Source organism: Crocodylus siamensis, chromosome 11 (assembly GCF_052110815.1).
Source record: "Crocodylus siamensis isolate JL-2025a chromosome 11, ASM5211081v1, whole genome shotgun sequence".
NCBI lineage: Eukaryota > Metazoa > Chordata > Crocodylia > Crocodylidae > Crocodylus > Crocodylus siamensis.
Genome location: NC_143405.1, coordinates 64,471,724 through 64,493,653, shown reverse-complemented (window position 1 = coordinate 64,493,653; position 21,930 = coordinate 64,471,724). Strand labels below are relative to the sequence as shown.

The following is a 21,930-nucleotide window of genomic DNA, read 5'->3' as shown; positions in this document are numbered from 1 at the left end:
GCAGTTTCCTAGGTGGAAAGGTACAGGGCACAAGCCGGAGAGAAGAGGCACGTGCTCAGCGTGAAGAGGCGGTGGCCAAGGGGGAGGGAGACAGGAGCTGCATCTTGGCTGCAGACTGGGTGGCAGGGTTCCTGGAGTGGCAGTGCCAGGAGAGGGCAGTTGTGGCCACCGCTCTTCAAAGAAATAGGATTTTTATTCTGTCGGTACGTAAATAAATTGCACGTGAAAGTGCAGGGGGTTTATCCCACCCGTGGCTTCGGCAGGGGATAGATACGGGCATGCGGCAAACTCCAAACTCCACTCACAAACAGGGCAAATGTCACGTTTCTTCCCTCTCCAGAAATCTTTCCATGAGAAGATGTTATTCTGTTTTCTCTCTGTCTATGGATTTCCTATGAAAGACGGATTACAAGTGCACAGAGTGCACCGAACATGCCCATTACTGTGGTAATACTAGTGTTTAAGGCGTTTAATCGTTCGGAGCCTATTTTTATCCACGGACGGTAGGTGTTTGTTTAAAATGTTACATGGACAAGGTGGAAACCAGCACTTAGGAAGTCTTAGCGCAGCAGAGGTTCTTCTGCAGTCGCACATGCACACACGTGCACACGCTTATGCACGTGCACACAAAGCGAATGGATGGCAGCTGCACGGACTTGAAATGGGCAGTCAGAGAAGGAAGGACAGCCGTGGCTAGCGAAGTGGAGTCTTTGCCATCACTGAAAGCCAGGTCCTTGCATGCTTCGAGGTACCTTCTGTATGCTGTTCTTCTTGGCTCAGGGTTCGGCTTCCAAGACGGGGAGTGAGAATCTCTCCAGAATTACACATTTAAATCATGACTTTTAAAGCTGGGGAGAAATATAAAGGCCTTGTAAAAGGAAAACTCTGCAGACTTTATTGATAGCATATTAGTGCCATCTAGTGTTCCCCATTAGTATATTTGCCTTCGCGTTTTGCTTGCTTGAAAACATTTTCGTTGTCATTGGGGGAACTCTTAATTTGCTCCAGCTCTAAACAGATTCACTGGGTTAGTGGCCAGACTCAGTCTTTCTGGAATGGGCATTGGTTGGCATTTGGGATAAGAAGATGCTTGGCATTTCTTTCTCTGGGGGAAAGGTTCCCAAGATGTCCTCTCCTGTCTCCTCACCCCCGATCCCTGTGTGCAGGCACACGTCAACCCCCAGACTGCTCTGAGCGCACAGCAACCTCTAGCATCTTTAAGTCCCAAGTAGGTGACAAAAGCCACAGCTTCCAGGTGGAGGTGGCTCGGGTTAGTCAAGCTGGCATCTCCACGCGCTATCCCAGCACTGTCTGGCAGAGAAGTTGGTTGTGGGGGGAGCGGGAGGGTGTGCGGATGAGGGTCCTGAAACAATCATGCTCTTCTTTTCTACCATGGTATTTGAAAGACAAGACGACTGAGAAGCTTTTCAGGGAAACCTAGAGTGGGGACTGTGAAAGACCCTTAGTTTCTCACCTGCTAATGGGTTGAAAAGAACCCACTTCGCTGTCCTGCAAGGCAGAGGATGATTATACATTAGGAAGCTCTGGTCCAAGGAAGCAGAGTTCTGGATTTGTAATGCCGTGTGTGGGCTCGCACGTACATGCGTGCAGAGCTCTGAAAGTTATGCAGCTAGGGTATGCGTGCGGATGTTAGGACTGGAGGTTTTGTGCATGCTCCAAAACGATTTGCAACCTAACTAGTTTGCAGAAAGACCACACATTTCACAAGCCAGGTTCCCCGATGTTCCTTTCCTGCAGCGAGTGGTGCAGAGTTTCATATTTGTCCCCTTTTCTTTTAGCTTGCAGTACTCCACCTGTCAACATGAAAGTTCAGCCTGTGAACAAAACCGCCTTGCTAGTGACCTGGAACCAACCTGAGATTATCTACCACCCTCCCATTGTGAACTATATGATTTCCTACAGCTGGACTAAAAACGAAGATGAAAAGGAGAAGACTTTCACCAAGGACAGTGACAAGGACCTGGTAAAACTACAGCATCAGCTATTGCCATTAGTCTTAAGCAGCTCTTTCACTGTATCGTTCTCAGTAGGAAGAGGTAGGGTGGGAGAGCGTTGGTTGCAGGAGTGCAAGGTTAGGTTTTCATTTGTATTCATTATGTCAGAAGACTCGGCATTTGTTGAATGCTGCAGACCAGTCTCCCCAGGACGCCAGTATGAATAAGCTGGCATGCGCATGAAAGGAAGGAGGTTGGCAAATTCCTTTCCATGTGCTGGGGACTCTAGCTTGAAACCACTCTGAAAACCTTTTGGCTGGTGTTCAATTCATAGATCTCCAAAGTAAAGGCCTGATCCTGAAAAGTGCCTTGCTGGGCTAGAGCCTACCACTGTGCAATACCTAACTGAAGTCCATCGGGACTGTCTCCTGGTAAGCACTCCCTGGGTAGCAAGGCAAGGGCAAGGGAAGGTCTAGGTGCTGAGTGTACCGTGGCCTTCGCTCCACTGGCAAAAAAGGAAGTGTTTGAGATTCCTCAGCTGCTGATCAGAGGAGTCTCGGAGAGAGGCTGAACCTTTCCAGCAGAGACGGAAATACCAAGCCGTCCCCTCCATTTGGGACTGGATCTTTGTCATTCTTGTCCAAGTGCAGGCCTTGCTTCCACTAGTCTTTTAACATTCTCTGCATATAAAATCAAAGTGACATATTCAGGTTTGAAAGGCCAGTTTATTGTTAATCAAAGAAAGGCTCTGCGATAATGAAATCAGTAATTGTATATGCACATGAAAAATGCAGCAGCAGAGAGTGAAATTCCTAACGACTGTTATCATTTTTTTTTGGAAATACACAGTCCTCTGGGCCCATTCAATCAGTTATAGAATAATACTTCTCTTATTCCCTTAGATGAAGATTCTTTTACTTCATTTCCATTTATATTTTCAATTTCCCCACTAGACATTGTTATCTGGGTCACATTAGGGAATGATGTGCTTCACGAAATCAGAGAGGAATCTATTGAAAGACACCCAAGGTTATGATGTATTATAACCTCTCCCTTGTCATAACGTCATGCTCTTAAGGGAGATTTTTTTTTTCTTATCAGCAATCAGGATAGAGTGCATTAATCGGCAAAAACGATTCAGGGACAAATGCAATGTCTAGTTTTATGTAAAAAACATAATTAAATGTGCAGAGAATGCAATGAAGGGCTAGCCTGAAGTGAGTTGCCCTAAGTCCCTGGCCGGAGAGTGGGTCATAGGTGACAGACACAGCTCTCATTTAGTTGAGGAGCACGGGTGAAAGCCACAACAGATAAACACCCTTTGACAGCGAAACAATTTGCTCTCAAAGGCTTGTGTAAGAGACAGTTAGGGAAATCCAATTACCTGCGATGTCTTAGGCTAGACTGGACCGTGCAGTAGTAAAAAGTGCGCTAGCATTGCAAGCCTGGGGATGCAGTGTGGTCGATGCTCATCACTCTCAGGCAGGCCTGGGCTGTTCGTGGGGGCCAAGGAGCACATGGAGAAGGAGCGGCTGCGTAGCAGAGCAGCCCCTTTGACGCAGTAGCATGCCCATGCAAATGCCTCCGTTGCGGGAGGGACTGGAAGATGATTTCCAGCGTGGCCACGGGTGGCAATCTTCGATCGTCACTGCATGCAGGAAACTGCCACAACTGTCGCTGTTACTGCAAAACGAAGCTCCTGGCCTCGATACTGCGCTGGCTGTTACTGTAGAAGGGGATCAATGAGAATTGCCCCTTCCCAGTACAGAACTTCGATTTTCATTTGTAAAAGGTCAGGTACCTTATTTGCAGTTTCTCAGAGCAAAGGGAAGAGCAGCACACACGAAGTGAAAGGTAGCGCAGGGGCGAATGCACTTTGCAACTTCTCCCTTGTCTGGAAAGGCAGCGTGAGCTCTGTGCGCTGCCGGCATCCCGCGTCCTTGACCGGGTGCTCTGCACAGGTTTGAAGGCTCCCCATTAGACATAAGTTTGCCCCATGTGCCATGCAAATTCTGTGTTAGCGCTGTGCTCTATATGTGACAAATTGATCATGCAGAGTCCTTGTGGGGGCAAAAAAACTGAATAACATCTATTTTTTTTAAACAGAAAGCCATCATTAGCCATGTCTCACCTGACATCCTTTATCTGTTCAGAGTTCAAGCAGTGTGCCGAAATGACATGCGTAGTGACTTTAGCCAGACAATGCTTTTCCAAGGTAAAAAAACAAATTCCTTTTCAAATGACACGGCTCTTTTTTCTCTGTTTAACGTTCTCCTTGCTGCCCTCCCTGTCTATGTGGAATAATTTTACCAGCAGTCTGAGTGTTTCTAAACAGCACTGATTTCCTGACACCAGGCACTGGAGTTAGTAAAACTCTTATTCAGATGAAGGGGACTTTCCTTGCAGTGTCTCTTTTGGGGACAGGTTGTCAGCTTCTGCAATTTCTTCCCCTTTCTAGCTCGTCAAAACCTGGATTTAATAATCCTGCAAGGCCCATTTATTGAGCCCAGGTTTTCCACAAGTTTGAGAACCTTGGATTTGATGAATACAACAAGCCCTTCCTGGTACTAACCTCTGTGTGTGTGTGTGTGTGTGTGTGTGTAAATCTGGTCTAATTGCTATTTTTGAAATGGTGCATATGAGCTGAGAGAGTGCTGATCAGCATATTTTGGAAATCTGAGCATAAAAATGCAGCAGTTTTTTTTTTAAATCAGCCCCTGGCTAATTACTTTAGCAAATAAATCAAATCTAGCAGGGTTTGCTGCTGTGCAATAGGAATTCCTGCAGCTGCATTCCTCACGTAGCAAGGGTGAGGCCTGGCTAGTGTTTGTGGGGGGTGAAGGATGGCAGAAGACGCAGCCTGGCCAAGGCAGCCCTGTGCCTATCCGCTGTGCACCATCTCCCTGACTCTCCAGACACAAATATAAATCAGGAGTAGAAGTGCCCGTGGAGTCTTTCCCCAATAGCTGCTGCCACGTTATTCTGGTGCCATGGCATCAGTGTGAGATCACAGAGAGGCCTTTCAAGTGGCAGAGGTTTCCTTTTTTTTAAACTTTAAAGCAAAACTGCTAACGCTTCCACTGTCGTCCACTGCTCACTTGGTTTTTTGGGGGTGGCATAGAAAGCACAGATCCCTCCACGGTGGGCACCTCTGCACAGGAGAGAGACTTAGCAAGGCAGAAGTGAAGCACCATCTGCCAAGGGCTAGCTCTCAAGAAAAGCAAAGAGTTAAATCGCTGGAGTCAGATGTAATCTACTGAACAAATTAACAGAGACATTTTTAAGGGTGACCTTTGGAGAACAGGGAGGTTTCAGACATGGTTAATCTGACAGTCCTTAACAGCTGAAGCAGTCTATGAGAAGTCAGGCAGTGGACACAATTCACTCTGCGTCAGACTCCCCCGGCAAGCACTGTGTTCTCACCAACATCGGGGGAGAGCAGGGTGCCAGGCAAGAGCTATCATATCTAATCAGCATCTTTTATGCTGCCTTATCACCATGGTAGCTGAGGTACCCGGATCTTGCCTGTGGCTTTGCAAGGGCAGCTTGAGAGAGAGCCAGAATCCGACATTTGGATCCCAGTGGGCTTTAAGCAGAGGATAAAAGGGACTGGTCCTGTGCACCTTGATTGTGATGCCCACTAGATCGCAGCAGAAAAGCCCCTCTACATTACCAGCCCTGCCCGTTCCACATTGGGGTCTGCTCTGCTGTCGATAAGCAGATGCTACCATGGAAGTTTATTTGCGCTCCTCTACTTTGCCCAAAAAATGAAATGTGCCTCCGATTTTAGACTGGCACCAGGATCAACGTTTTAAAATAATCCCACTTCCTGTTTCTTTGCATTCTGCATTTCACTTCTTGGCACGGTCTTCGCTGCTAGGAAGCGCGTCCTGCCAGAAACTTAACGTGGTAGCAAACTCTGACTGGTGGTAAGGGCTGGAGGTGCAATCTGCTGATTTAAATAGTTAATAAAATATCATTATTTGGTTTGTTAGACAATGGGCACCCTGTACAGATTTTTAATTATCAATAGGAACTAATGTAAAAACTTGTATGATTGTGGGCCCTATTTTAAAGGATTTAAAAAAAAAATCTAAATCCATCATTTACACAAAGCAGTCTCAGCCAAACACTGATATATGTACCTAAGTACAAACAATAATTACAAAAGAGCTCGGTGTGTATTTCTGCCTGCCTCTTCCATGCTGTCACAAACCAACAGCTCTGGGATGCAAATCTTCCTACTGTTTAGAGAAGCAAATATAATGTCAGTCCAGTTAATGAAACTCAGATACTCTAATATTAATTCTAAATACCAGGGACCAGGTTCAGATTACTGCTGTATGAGGATAAGTTGCAATAAACAAAGGTTTGATATATTTTGAGGCCAGAAAGCGACTATGATGATCCCTGTACAAGCAAACCGTATAATTTCACCTGATGTGTGGTTGAGCAAGATCATATCATTCCTCAATCAGTGCACTAAAGCTGCCACTTTCAAAGCGAAAAAAGCTGAGTGGGTAAAGTGAGATGCACAGATTTGCATGCCAACATGACTGTGGTTTTAGGTGAGTATCTTCAGGCAACTGTGTCTGAAAATCCGGAACTTACTCTGGATTTAGTAGTGGTGTACTTGAGGCCTGAAGGACTTAGCTATGCAAAGCAGGCTGCTTCTGGGATTTTCTACTGGTATTTGGTTCCCAGCCTGTGTGACTGCCTCTCTTCCCCGTAGTCATCTGCCAGCGGGCTTGATAGCAATGGCTCACCAATGTACGAAGTTTTAGGCTGTCCCCGCTTGCCAAGAAATGTTGTAGCAAGAATTGCATTTCAGCAGCTTCACGTTGTACCATTTGCCTTCATAATGTGCTGAACAATGATTCTTCTTTGTTTCCCCAGCTAACACAACTCGAATTTTTGAGGGGACCAGAATTGTAAAAACAGGAGTGGTAAGTTGGAGACATAAATCATTGCAGCAAATTATTTACAAGCCCTGGCAAAGTGCAGCATCGCGCCCGCTAGGTGGCAGCAGGATGTTGTGGATATACCGCACCGCTGCGGTTTTGGAAGGTGTTTTGTTACTTAGACCCTAAGCAAAAGCTTTAATAGCCCAATTCAGAGATTCAAAGTTTCTCACTTTATAGCTCTGGAGTCTGAGAAACTTTTCACCCACAAGGCAAAAAAAGTCCAGGAATGTTTTTGGAGGGGTTTTTTGTTTTTTTTTAATATGTAATCCTAGCCCTGAGAGTGAGGCTGTGCTCCATTTCCTTTAATAATGAAGGCACAGAGATGCATACAGTGGTTTGGCATATGGTGATCACTGTATCCCAGCACTGTAAAAATATTTACTGACACATAAATTAGACCTCAGCAAGCTCTTCATTTACATTTTTTTAATTTGTATTACTCGCAGCTGTAAGCATCTGCTAGCGGCACTTAGTTTTGTATTCCAAAGGCAGAAAATGCAACGAATTGATGTTGTGCAGCTCCAGGGCATGCATGCGCAGTTTCAGAGTTGGGTATGGTTAGCCTTCAGTCCCCAGAAAGTCCTGGCCGTCAGTGTTTTGAATGTTGATCACATTTCCAGACTGACCTCGTATTGGTCTAACGTGTGCTGTAAGGCTGAGATCCAGGGAAGTATTTTGGTATCTAAAAACAGCACGTAGCTGGATTCCAGGCGCTGAGTCCAAAAATGGGATCTAGGAGCCCCTGGTTCAGCAGATGCTTAACCCTGGAGGCAGCTGCACTCATTTGGGGATGGCAGAGTTCCCTGGGTTCCCCAAGGCACCAACCCCTGCACCAAAGCAGCCTGGGAGATGCAAGTGTAACTCTTGCCAAGCTTTTTTGGCATCCCAGTATGCAGCAGAGCAACCCACCCATGGCCCCAAGAGAAGTGACCAGTTCAGCGCCGAGCGTGCCATCCCCAGGGGCTGCGAGGACCCGTGTGAATCTGTCCTGCAGTGCATGCTCGGGGCACTGGCTTGCAAAAGGAGCTGTAAGCTCCTGAGAAAGACGGGTGTCCAGTCAAACTCCTGGACTTCATGTTTCTTATGGTATAGCTCAGTGTCTGGCAGCTCTGCACCTCCCTTCAGATCCACCCAGCTCTCCCTGAGACAGCGCTGGGAGCCCATATGCCTAACCTTGTTCCTTTGAACCAAGGGCCAGGGCCTCATTTTTAGGTGTTGCCATACCTAAATTTGAAAACATCTAATGTACCTGTATGGCTCTTGCCCCAAGTGCTTTAGTCCTGGCTTCATGAATGGTAACAAGCTGCCACTATGACAGTAACATGCATGCAGCTCTTGATTAAGAGTGATTAACATCTCTAACGATGATGCAGAGGTGCCCTAGATGTGCAAAATGTGCAGTCAGATTGTAATCCTGCAGCCCAGCTCAGAGATGAAACATGTCTGCCAGAAAAAGGCAAATCTCACAGAGCTGCAGAGAATTCAGACGGAGCAGCCTCCCAAAATTCAGAGGCTTATTTAAAGTTCAGGCTGGAAATCTCCAATGAACAGAGTTTCTCTGGAGATCTCAAGTTCTTTGTGATGGCAGAAATAGCATGAGAGAGCAGCCTTATTGTGCTGCAGCTTTCTAGCTCCCTGGCCTGCCTGAATTGCAGAGGGAAAGGGAAGTATCCTTCAACTACCGAACTTCTTCCAAATTCCAACAAGATATTTAGGCTTTGAGATGCTTTCTGGTTTGGATGCTCCTCTTTCCGCCCCATCTGCCCTTCCCTCCTGTAGCCCCTGCTTTATTTTTGTCACTTAAACTAGTAACAAGAAGCATGTTTCCTAAATCAGGGAGGCCGTGTGGCCTGAGCAGGGCGTGTAAAGCCCAGCTCCTCCACAGGATTAGCTCGTGTCTTTGGGCATGACTTCACCATCTGCCTTTTCCCAGGTGTAGCTTAGGCCCCGCCAGACATTCAGCTCAACTCAGGGGGCTCTTTTTTGAATGCATCTTCCATTTTTATTTAGAATAGGCAAGGTGATGGGGTTGGAGAACGGTCACCAGCACCCTACAGTCCAGCCCGAGCGCAGGCAGTGCAGAGCTGAAGCTCCGAGTCGCTATTCAGCCCCTGCTTTTCCCTCCCACGGCTCCGCTGGGAAAGCAAGTTGTGCCAGCCCTTTGTTCTGGCTCGGCTGTGCTTGCAGTGAGGGCAGAGAGCTGCGTGGGTGAGGAGGTAGCAACTTGGTGGTGGTTGCTAAGGGCTGGCACTGATGGGACCCAGCTCGGGGCAGGAGGGAGACTCCTTCCACCCTCCTGCGGTCCCATACGGGCACTCTTCCAGACGTGCAATGGGGATCTTTTCCAAGAAGACAATGCCTAGCTGGCGGTAGTGCCAAACCTTAGGATAAGCTATGTGGCGCAGACCAGCCTCGCTGAACATGATGCCAACGGAGGCTGCAGTCCCACTGACCAGGTCTCAGTGGGAGGGTCCCGGCACCCATGTGACCTCCTGTTCACTCCCAAATCCGGGAGCATAAGTGGCTGCTGCAGCACCTACTCCTACACCTTAGCAACTCCGTTGTTATTTTGGGTGGCCACTTACGTCATGTTGGGTGTATCTACATGTTCATTAATGCACCTTGGGTTTACTACGTCCTTAATAAAGTACTAACTAAATGTTCAGTGCCTAAAGTTAGTGCCGGCACACAATTATTTAGTGACGCTTACTGCGTGTGCACTAGCCTGATAACATGGTGCAGCAGGCTATTAGCACGGTTTGTGCGGTGACGCTCTAATGCACAGTAAGCGTCTCGTGTAGACGCAACCCTTAAGCTTTAGCCTTCTGCATGGCCAGGTTTAAAGAGCTGCAATGGGCAAAGCTGCACTTGTTTAAACCTTCTCAAACGTGTTCCCACCCCAAAAGGGAAACCCTGCTCAAAAGCAGCTAGAGGTGGGAGGGTGAAGATAAAAATAAAGACCCATTGGTGTGATTCATGTTTTGGACCTGGGGAAGGTCTGCTCTCATCATTATTTTACTTTGTGACGCTTGTGCTTGTGCTGTTGTGGAGTGGATCTTACTCCAGTTTGTATAAATTTACTTGTCTCATTTGAACAGAGTAATGAGCAGAATGGAAAGAGAAAGAGAAAGAAAACAAAAGGAAAAATGGCCCGAGGTAGCATATCAGGTACCCCTACTGATGCTCTCTCTGCTGTGTTTTCTTCCCTTGCCCCTCCTGGTGACCTCTTCAAGCCTACAGCTTCTCCTGCTTCCTCCGCTGACATGGCTCCCATCAGTTCTGGATCTTCTACCTGGACTTCCTCTGGCCTTCCCTTCTCCTTTGTTTCAATGGCAACAGGAATGGGACCGTCCTCCAGCGGGAGCCAAGCCACGGTGGCTTCTGTGGTGACCAGCACGCTGCTTGCCGGCCTGGGCTTTAGCGGTGGCGGTATTTCCTCTTTTCCTAGTACTGTGTGGCCGACCCGGCTTCCGACTGCTGCTTCTACCAGCAAACAGTCAGCCAGGCCTGTGCTCGCTACCACGGAGGCTTTATCTTCCCCAGGACCAGACAGCGATTCCACCCTCCCAAAGGACAATGACGGAGCGGAGGAAGGAGAAAAGGATGAGAAAAGCGAGAGCGAGGATGGCGAAAGGGAGCATGAAGAGGAGGGAGAAAAAGAATCGGAAAAAAAAGAGAAAAGTGCAGCGACAGAGGCTGCCGAGGTACAAAATAACACCGAGTCCGCACCCGCCACTGTTTCCCCCAATAGAACTGCGGAAAAGGAAGGAAATAAAACCATACCTGGTCAAGAGCAAAACCAAAACATTTTCCCAACAGATAGGAGCCCCGAAGAAGGGAGCACAACCGAAACGGACACCCAGCCCCAACCCCTCCCCTCCACCCAAGTGCCACCAGCATTCACAAATGAACATTACCTAGGGCAAATCCCCGGGAGACCGGAGACAGCATCACGGAAACCTTTTCCTAAAGACGACAGGTTTCCAGAGGAAAATCCGTTGGATAACAAGTTCATCACCATAAACCCAGGTGAGTGAGCCAGGCTGGGGAGCTGCGCCAGCCGGCCATCCCAGATCTGGTACATAATAAAACAGAAGGACCCATTTTCTCACGGCTTTGACCCCACCGCAGTTCGGTTAGCAGCGGTTGGGTCTCGTGCTGCAAAAGTCGGTTCTGGGCTCAGCCTACAAATGGTCTTAAAATGGTTGTGGGGATGGAGGGTGGGGAAACACCACTGGGGTTTGATTTCATTAGGAAGTTACCCAGTCTCCAATTAAAAATCCATGCTCCAAATGAGAAAACGAAGTCTGGCAAGAAATTAGCCTGTAATGCATTTGCCTGCTTCAGGAATTTTGGATTTAAAAATTAATACGCCGAACTCCAACTGTGACATTAACTTTGAAGAATGGCTGCTGTATCTGGCATATATTTATTTTTCCCTGGAGAACTCGCTAGGTGTGTTTTCGAGTTAGCCTGATTGATGTGCAGTGCTCTCCTTGGTGAAGCGGGAGCCTGTCTGGCTGACTCCTCGTCACACACATCCACGAGCCCTGGGTCTGGCAAACAGCTCCACACGCGCGGTCCCTTGCACTGCGTAGAGAGCATGGAAGCTAGCAGGGGCACGGTCTTCTGGATTGGACCCTGGGATCAGGAGGCTGGCCTCCCACTGCAATTTTAACACAGTGTAAAGTTAATTTCCGTAACGATTACCGTGCATCGCTTGGCGTTACCGTTGCATCTGCGAGCTGGCAGGCTTTTTGCTGCTTCCACTTCTAATTCTGCACTTTTGCCAAGCTGTTATATGTTTGGTAATTTTCTTTTTCCATCCAGGCTGCTCTGGAGTTAGAATACTGTGAAAAGCATTTTAAATGTCTGTGCTTAAATACAGTGCTAAAATTGTGTGGCACTCTGCAGCACCCTTGAAAGGATCTCCCTGCTTGAGAATCGCTGCTTTATATCACGGCCAAATTCCCAGGGACGGGAAACATCCTGCTCTTCAGGGTGTCCTCAGGAACACACGGGGAGGGCAGAGCAGGGGGTTTTTTGGATAACTAATTTGTGTGGTAAAACAGCAAAGGAAAAACAGAATTGTGGTCAATGTTTCTTTTTTTCTTTGAATATTTTGGAGTGGAAAATGTAGTTGTTTTAAAGAGCAGAAAACTGTTTCCTAACAGTGTACACTTGTAAAATTAATTATAGAGAATCAAATTAGCAGTGTATAAGGCAGTGGCTGAAAGGGGAAGGACATGTGAGTGTGGGTGACGGGAGGAGAACAGGGAACACATGAGAAATTACTGGGAAAGTGAGAGGCCAATTAGTACAGCAAGGCTCATTTTCTTTCAGCACTTATTTCACACTCACGTACACACACCTCTCCTGAGGCCACGTCATTATTTTCCAAATGGCATTGGCCTCCGCTGGTCTGGTACTATCGGCCAACGGTAATGACTCTGTCTGCTCCTCAGTGCTCGCTCACGTGCTCCTAGTCCAGTTTCTTGTTCAGCCGTCTCTCGTTTGTTGTTTGCATTCGACTGATCGTACCTTTGGTCTGCGGGTGTTAAATAGACAGGTGCTCTGCATTATTCTCTATTCTTTTAAAACTGGAAATGAGGAGAGGCCATTACAGCAATATTATTCCACCAAAAAAACAACCCCAATCACGGTCCAGCCGTAGCAGATACTAATCAAGAGAATTGTGATCGTCATGCTGGAAGCTTAAATGAATCCTTTCTGTTTAATCCTGTGTAGTGAGCGCATGTCCTGCTCCCTGTCATGAACAAATTAACATTTTTTCCAGTTGGTGCTTCTGTCTGAGTCATGATCATAGATTGAAAACAGCGGAGATCTGGGTATTGGCCCAGTGGGGCTCCCCTTGATATGAACATTACTCAGCTCCTCCCCGCTCCTCCCCAGCTTCCACGGGGTGTTCTGACCTCCTCTGGCAGGAGACCTTTATCGGGAGACGATGCTCTGCATCCTAAATCGTGTTTAGTCCCAGGACACGAATTCAGTGCTCAGTGAATTTTGGTTTATAGAACAGCCCAACCAGGGAGGAAGCTGCAAAAGCCTTTTGGGGATAACTTTGTTAGGATAATTAAACATCTGTGTATAATGCTCTCTTGCTCCATAGGTAGCAAGGATTATTAAGTTGTATTTTCTTGTGAATTTTGAGCTGTTTTGCACAGCATCTTAGAGCCACCTACAGTCAAGGGGCTTGAATGCTCGTCGGCGACCCCCCGGATTGCACAAGGAGACTTTGTTTGTTCATTTGAACTTGGTGAATCTGCATTATCCAGCGCTCGGGTTAATGCCATCAACAGCTGTTAACTAGGTATTGAAAAGATGCATCTAATAGTTCAGAATACACAGGGATGAGAGCTGCAAAACTGTTTGTAGGTAAAAGAGGAAATGTCTGTGTGCTGACATTCATTTCAATAAAAAGTATAACTTTTTTATATTTCAATAAAAAATATAACTCAAGTTTCCACACTTGCATAGGATGGCTGGCACTGCCCTCCGGCCTTACTAATTGATGGTGCTGTAACAGTTTATCATCTCATTGACTCAAAGGAATAGTTGAAGCTGACTTGCATTTAAAGGATTTCATGATGTGAATCCGCACGGCTGGGACAGTGCCATTGGAGGGGGCATGAAATCGGGGGGCTCGCTGTTGTCCTGGGTATCGGTCTCTATAACAGCAAGCAGGCGGAACATGGTCCCGGCCCTGGTGGTGGTCCCACGCGGTGTAGGATGATAAAGAGAAAGTTTCAGCAAGGGGTAGAGCTCAGGTAGGATAATAAATTCCTATTAACAGTCGCATGTTATGGGAAGTGATGCTTCCTATGGAGAATAAAGATATTAATGTTCTCACGGCCAAGTTACCACGGACATTTAGAGAGACCGTCGACATGTCCAAATGCAGCATGGCCCGTGCTCACGCTGGCTCGTGCCCCGAAGTCCCTCTGCCAAAGCCTGCCTTGCTGTCCTGTCCCCTTTCTCCAATCCCCGGTGTGGGCTCCCGGGAGAGACGAAGCTGCTGAGCGAGTGCTTCTCGAGAAGGCGATCCTTGTGAAGACCTACACACTTTGCCACATGGAGAAGTGGATTTAGAGCTGCCTGGGCTCATGTGGTGCAGGACTTCCTGAAGCGGTTACGCTATAATAATTTTTATTCCTTCCTACTGGGATGAATTCCAAGCCAGTAAAAGGCAAACTGAATTAATTCAGTGATGACATATGCCACTGGAAACTGTTTACATTTCTTAGCAAAACTGGAGTTTCCTCATACATGAGGGATTTTTTTTTTTTTTTTTTTAATACCAAAGTCAGGCATTAGTGGGCACAGCTCTAACAAGGGCACGTTATTTGTGCTATTGCAGCTCCAGCGTCCTGTGTTAACAATGAAAAATTGCAAGGCTGGTATTTTTGCTAGAGTGCAGGGGAGTCTCAAGCTCCCTCTCTTCATTGCTAATGTGTATTTTCTTCCATGTTTTTCACATTTCCCAGCACGCTGCCTTTTTATATGCTTCTCTGCCCTGGCACCCAGAAAGACACCTGCTGGCAGCCCAGATGTACTACTAAATTCTTCTGGCCTCCACACTCATTGTGTAGCAACTTCCACTGATATGGTTTTGTTTCAGCTCCCTTCAAATGTTTTCTTAAGCAAGGAGAGACATCTAAGACTTGGTCTTCAAAGCAAGCCTGGGCTTCTTTTCCTTTATGAGAGATCATCGGTTGCCGTCCCTGCTTGCAATTTCAGCCTCAGTGAATCGGACTGCCTGCGCTAGCTTTGGGCATGCGGCATGCTTTCTTCTTTGCACATCTGCAGCATAGGAGATAGGAGAGGTCAGATAAGTAAAAAAAAATCTTCCCTGTAAGCACAGCATCATGCATATTACTGAGAGCGTACTTCATCCCAAGGAGGTTGGGGCTGCAGCCCGCGCTGTTCCTCGAGTGATTTCCGTGCTTGCAAGCAGACGGGAGCTCGCATTCTTGTATTGAAGTGCAGGGAGATGCTCCTGGATGGCACCCTTGCCTTGTGGGAGAGGAAGTAATATTTGAATAGGTGCTGGGGCATTTGGCTTTCCCAGTAAGTTTGATTGGACCATATGGTTTTCCTTTGCCCCCTCGTGCCTCTCTGATGAATAATACGTGCCCTGCCCTGTGGGCTGTGGGGCTTCCCTGTTTGGTGTTTAAGTGGATGGAGATTTGCTGATAAAAGTGCCCAGTGCAAAAGTACAAATTACTTTGTTTCATGAATCCTGGGGGTTTTGCAAGTGCAGACAACTGATTCTTTGGGTTCTGGGTTGTTTTCTTTTTTTTCTTCTCAGCTGAAATCAAGGTTTTCTCTTAAAGAAACAGCAGCGCGTAGATGGCCTATCTGCTACAAGAACTAATTGAAATGCTGGCCTTACTGTATGCTGCATGGGAGCTCTGGGCCGTAGGTCTGCCTGTCTGCTCTGAAACAAGCTGGCGTTAAGGTGCTGAAACAAGCTGGCGTTAAGGTGCACCCACCTCCACCTTTCGTGCACCAGCAACGGGGGCTAAGACACAGCCCTGGCTGCCCGTCTCTCTGCTGATCGGTTCCACACACAGGGCACGTTCGCTGCCCCCCCGGCATCCGTCTGATTAGCACTTCATTTAGGCTCGCCTGCTAAAGGGCACTGCCTCCATCAGCCTACTTCTTCAAGCTAGAAAGATCACTTGCTGGGCTTGCAGCAGCCTCCACTCTTGCTCTGTTTTCAGCAGCCAGGCAAAAGCATTTACAATTAACCTTTACTTCCATGTTATTTGGATTTTACTCCTGCCTATGGTGGAGTATAATCTAAATGCTATTAAAATAGAGTATGACTTCATATTATGTGACATCTTGTGACTTCCAATTATCCATGTTTTGCCTACCTACGGTGAAAAGGCAATTACGTTCCTCTGGTAAGATTTGCTGCTGTTTCAGAAGATAGGATAATATAATACTGAACAAGGGTGTGGAGTTGCAGTGGTAAAAAGAAACCACACGAGGGGATAATAAGTAAGAGTCAAGTGTGTATTTGTCAGCCTTTGTTCAGATCTGAGGCCATTTATATTAATGCATTCCCTGCTGCCTCCTGCAGACAGCTGCAGACCTTCTGTTAGATCCTGCCAGGAACTGCATCCAGTCTTGTGCACTGGACTGAGGGGGTGAAAAACTTACCAGAATTTGTGAACTTGCACAGATGAAGGGTTTTGCAATGCAGCAGAGCCCTTCACATCTAAGTTTTCATGAGGAAGGGACCATCTTTTCACTGGATGTGCATACAGTCCTGGTACCGCGTGTCCCAATACTTGATTGAGGCCTCTGGGCACTGTTAAAACATGCTTTATTTCATCTAATCGTATGCATTGTACGTATAATCATACAATCATAGGTAACTTGGTGCCAAGACCCGGCAGATGGAGAAGTTGGTTTATCTTTGCTGTAGTTTCCCAGAATCTTGCCATAGTTCATTTTGTGCACACCAGAGCAGTAAGGATTTGTACATTTGGTTGCAACAGGCACATCTACCCATCTCAACAACCCATACGTATTCACACACCTTAACAACTTAGGAACTTTGTCGACACAGTACTGGATCCGGTTTTAAAAAAGGGTTGTTTTTTTTTGAAGTGTTAATATTAGTAAAACTAAGTATGCGTTAGCGTGAATTTGCAATGAACCCAAAGAGTTAACAAATGAACCTGCAGACATTTATGACCAAGCAAACCTGCAGACATTTATGACTATTCATTATTCTTCACTGACCTTTCAGATTGATTCTGAGTGTCTGCTACATCTGGTAATAGCACAGGTTTGGGTCCTGAAACGATGGGTAAGTAACACGGAGCCTTGCTAAGTACAGGAGCGGAGTCCAAGCAGCGTGATGCAGTACGCATCCATGCTTTTACACTCAGGTGCCTACAGGTGTGTGATAAATGGAGGCGGTCCTTGAACTTGAAGTTCTTTACTCCGAAGCAAGGACTAGCCATTTGGTTTTGTTTCAAAATTGTCCATGAGAGCATCATTAATTTGGTTTCCCGTTGCAGCAGACAAGAACAGCTCCAGTATGGCCACCAGACCGTCCGGCAAAATGGAGTGGATCATCCCACTGATCGTGGTTTCGGCCTTGACCTTTGTGTGCCTCATACTCCTTATAGCTGTGCTCGTGTACTGGAGGTGAGCCTGCGTCCTCTGGATTGGGAACTGCCTGGGATTGAATATGCTTTGGGGGGCTGTGGTTTTCCATATGCTCCCATCTCTTTTATTTTATGAGATGGTACAGCGATGGATACTTCAGTTCTGTGTCTCTCTCGCAGTGCTACAACAGCTGCTGTTGGTTAACTCTTTCAAGTGTCTTGAGTATTGATTTTTGTGTCATGAAAATGAGATTAGTGGTTGCACCAGCCGGAACCACCTGAAATGCAGACAAGTGTTTCCTCAATTAGCTCATCTTAAATAGCTGTAAAAATGCACTCTGGGCCTGACCTTCAGGATAAAGGGTCGTGGGAGAAGGGTTTGCTGGACTGGGGCTCTGAGCCTCTCTGGGTGATGCCAGCCAGTTCAACTCCTCTTTCTGTTGCTTCAGCTCTCCAAATAAACCCTGCAGTTTGCTTCTCCTAAAGAGATACTGAAGTTTGTACCAAGTGTGGTGATGTTCAATGATTGGGATTAGCCTCAGTAACTTCAATGCACGTTTGGCTTAAGATAAACGTGACCCTGAAGCATCTTCCTAGGGCCTTATATATCCCGTGCCTAAAACCTGAGTCTCATTAACCCTCTATTAAGATGTCAACTTGAATTTTTATGAGTGAATTTAACTTTGCCTATGATTTTGTGTAAGACAGACAGCATCTGAGATAAAGCCAGGCATGGACTTCACCATTTCTTTTCTAGAAGGGGCTGAGGGGCACTGAAGGACACAAGTGACCAGATCACAAATTCTGGAGTGGCAGGAATTAACCATCCAGGCCAGAAAATAATTGCTGGGCCTTGTTCAAGCCTTGTCATCCCAGGACTTGCAGACCTGCTTGGGAAGTGCCACATCTCATCACTAAGTCCTAACTAAGATCAGCAGTGCTAAGTTGGGGTGCAGTCTTAATTGCTCATGTCTACAACATCCGTGTGCATTAGGCTTGTATGCGAATGACCTTTTTGCTGTTGATAGTCTTCTAAACTCTTTGGACACAATTGTTGACCAAAAGATAAAGAAAGTATTAGCCTGGGACAATTGTCAAAATGTATTAACAGTTTGATTTCAGTGGAACACAGAAGCAAAACCGTTGTTAGAAATGCCTGTGTTTGAATTGTCTTTCATAAAGAAATGATTCTGAGGACTGTCAGTTTATCCTTAAAAATATCCTTTTGGGCAACAATTAATTGGCCAAGCTGAGTCTGGAAAGTTCAAATGAACATTAATAAATAGGTGACAGTGGCCCCATTAAAAATGTTTCCATTGACATTTGCAAGTAATTATCAATATTTTGACAGTCCTGTGACCAGCAGTAGTGGTACTTATATAAAAGATTCAATTGTAAAGACTTCAGTGATAACTGCTTTTGCTGACCTCTCTCCATATATGTTTCCCAAAATGTCTCTCTTTTTTTTCATCATATATAGTGGGAAAAATTGCTCAAAATGCCATCCAGGAAACCCCACTGAAATGAATGGGGTTCCCAGATACAATGTAATGGAGGGTAACATTTATTTTGCAATATATGAAGATGTCTTTTTACACAGAAAAACCTCTGAGCTGAACAAAATGGTAATGGGGATTACTCAGGAAAATGCTTTTATGGCTGTTTGCAAGGTATTTTTTATTTTGTTCTGTAATTTTACTAATAGACTCTATGAAAAAAATTAAAAACTGGTGCTTAATTTGCTGAAGCAGTAGGAAAATCATATTCAAGCTGATAGAACAGAGTGGCTTAGTTAGAGGTACCCAGAAACTACTGCTGGTAAGTGATTACTTTACTGGGGACCACTGCATGATTGGTGACCAAAATTAAAGTACCGTATAACTGAGGTTGAGCACATTTCAGCCTAAAAATTAATGAGACAATTTTTATTTTTTCAGTGGTAACAAAAATACATAGAGGAAGGGTAAAAGAACAGGATTATAATGGAATTACTTGATAAAGTTGGTAGCATATATACATATGTCTCCACCTACTTTTCATAATTTGCACAACTGTTTGTTAACAGCTGAAGAATTACAAAAGCCAGGCATTAAAGCCGTCACAACAAGGGATAGCCAAATGCAAGGATGAAGTTTCTTGGTGAAAAACTAGATGGGACAGTGAAAGTTGTGTGTATGTAAACACAGGAAGAAGGGCAAGGAGCATTTGGGGTTGAATCAAAAATGGGTGTAGCACATCATCTGCAGTGGTATTCCTGACTGCCCAGAGCATTGAATGCATGGAAGTGGAGGTGTGGTATCTTGCAGGCCCTTTTCAGTTTGGTTCACTTTCCTTAGGAAGGATAAACTGTTTGGATTGGTGAGCATTAAAAAAAAAAGAAAAAAGTGCAAGAAATTAAAACAACCAACGAGACACAATTCAAAACGTTAGGAGGAAGAATGAACTAGGTCATTGGAAAGAAGTGCTTAAATTAAAAGTGTAATGGGCAACATAAGGAATAATTTGGAAAATCAGCCTATCGAAAGTAAAGAGCATGAAGATGAGTTGGAGACGGATCTTTTTTTTTCAGACAGGAATATAGCATGAAAGCACTTGCAGAGAGGAGGGAACCCCCAAGGGGACGGGCACGTCAGGCTTGGTGGTCTCTTCCTGCGCAGCAATTCTTTGTTCTTGAGTGAGAAAATGCATTACAGCACGCGCAGGGAATGGGCAACTGCCGAGGGGTGGTGGGTGGCCATGCACACAGAGGGCAGAGCAAGGAGGTATTTGAGGGCACTCGGGGACCAGTTGATTTGTTCCATAAACAGACCAGTGAGGCAGAGCAAGGTCTTTTGGTTGGTTGCATTGCATCTCCTACCACCTAGGAGTCTAAGTCAAGCCTTAGTAGGGGAGTGGGGGGTATACGAATGTTAAAAAAAACAATATCATAGTTCTGACCCTTTGCAACTCTCACGTCTAGTTATATGGATGAAAGTCATTCCCTGCTGATTTCCCAGTGTAAGAAAAAGGTTGGTTTGAAAATCAAAACCAAAGGAAGCTGTCACTGATTTCTTAACTGAGGGGTTGAACTTCCATGTAGTTATGTCTTGTCTTGGAGGTAGCTGGGAATGACAGCTGTACTTCCAAATGAGCTCCTTGATATGTGGGGGCAGTTTGGGATCCCCCCTTTCCTTTGGACAGCTGGAGGCCATAACATGATTGATCTTTGAGACAGGAGGCCACTTTGTTCTCTCCCGCACTGCTGCCACCCAAGTCATGAAAAGGTATTGGAAGTGAAAGGCACCCAGCAATTCTTGGGGGCGGCGGGTTGCTGGTTGTTGGGGGGGGTTGTTTGTTTTATTTTGATTTGATTTGTTTTGTGGTTTCGGTGGGGGGAAGGGAGGGGGTGTTGCACTTAGTTTCTTGGTCTCCGTATAGTTTTAATGAAACTGCAATGCAAAGACAGCTGGAGAGAATAATAATACGTTTTCATTATTATGGGAGCAAATAAAATATAAATAGGTCAGCATAAAGAGGCTGCAAAAATTGCATTGCTTGGCACCCCAGAACAGTAAGCAGACAGCTTTATCGCATGCCCACAGGACAGCCCGGACCTTAGCAGTGCAACAGATTTGGCTTGATGTGGTTGTTAATCCCCAGCTGCTTGAGCAGGAGGAAAAGGGAGCCCGTTGCTTGACATTTCACTTCTCTCTTATCTGGATTTGTTTCTTTGAGTGCATTTGCAAGCAGATTTGGCAATTTGGGCGTTACAGCATTGGTTTTCAGGATATTTCTTCACAAGGTCTAGAGCTTGAAGCTCGGCATTATGTCTAGTTGGATGAGTGTTAGTAAAGGTAATACCTCACTTCAGCTAAATCCAGTAGAGACACTTGACCCAGGAATAGCAAAGGAAGACAAGAGTCTAGTTATGAACACGTCCATGCTGACACCCAGAAAAGATCTCTAGAGAGTTGTATGCCACTCACAGAAGAACCAAGGGTCCGACTGATGGGAACATCAAAAAAAAAAAAAAAAAAGGCCTGGACATCCTCAAAGATGCTCTAATTCCTCTTTTCTGTGTGCGGAAAATCAAAGTGTGTTGGCCTTCAGACCGTCCGGTGCGAGGGTGACTGCATGCATGGGTTTGTCCTGTGGCAAGTCAACTCGCTCTACCATGCCGAGCCCTCACATGGCACGGTGCGCATCTCTGCGGCCGCACTCGATTTCAGTAAACTGTTGATAAAAAACATTGTGAAGTGGTAATGGTATTCCTGAGCATTACCATGGTGAAGGGAAACAGGAGACTTCATGTAGCGATTTGCATTTTGGTGCTTTTTTGCACTTTTGTTCAAGGACGTTGCAGGGCGGTGACAACATGCTGGAAATGAAGGCACCTGAACTACTTAAACATCTTGTCTCTAAGCTTCACAGCTTAAAAAAAAAGGGTATTTAGTCTGACTGGTGACTTTTCGTTGGATATCAGATGTTTTTTCTTTGCAGCTTTTATGCTGAACAGTACCATACCATATAGACAATGGTTTAAAAAGATAAAATAAGCAGAGAATATTAAGAAGCAATTAAGAGTTTAATGTTTTAGCCAACAGCAACTTTTAAATGGGATCTAAATTATAGCCATTTCTCATGTTCAGCTAAGACGAGGAAATGAATTCACAAACATAGCTTGAGAGTTTTCTGTTTCTGTCTCTTTGGTGGGTACCATTATTCACCTCTGAGTTATTGCACTCATCAACATTGTGAACCTGAAGACAAAGCAAGAATATTGTATTGCATTTTATATTAAATCAAGCTGTTTGTACAGTGCTGATCTGTTGACATTCTGGAGGGATTTTTGGAGCAACACAGCTGCTGCCTTTCCGAGAGCAA

General features: G+C 45.8%; 1 protein-coding gene across 5 annotated transcripts in view; it reads left to right on the top strand.

Annotated features, from left to right (window-relative positions):
- PTPRG (protein tyrosine phosphatase receptor type G) overlaps window positions 1–21,930 on the top strand; it is a 449,911-nt gene that overhangs the window by 363,228 nt on the left and 64,753 nt on the right. For 3 of the 5 annotated variants that reach the window (XM_090022693.1, XM_090022692.1, XM_090022691.1), the window contains exons 9-13: window positions 1,800–1,984; window positions 4,062–4,170; window positions 6,852–6,901; window positions 10,018–10,948; window positions 16,978–17,107. In XM_090022693.1, coding sequence (XP_089878819.1) covers window positions 1,800–1,984; window positions 4,062–4,170; window positions 6,852–6,901; window positions 10,018–10,948; window positions 16,978–17,107 — 1,405 coding nt within the window. The remainder of the gene's footprint in view (window positions 1–1,799; window positions 1,985–4,061; window positions 4,171–6,851; window positions 6,902–10,017; window positions 10,949–16,977; window positions 17,108–21,930) is intronic. The other 2 variants (XM_090022695.1, XM_090022694.1) reach the window with 2 other exon arrangements.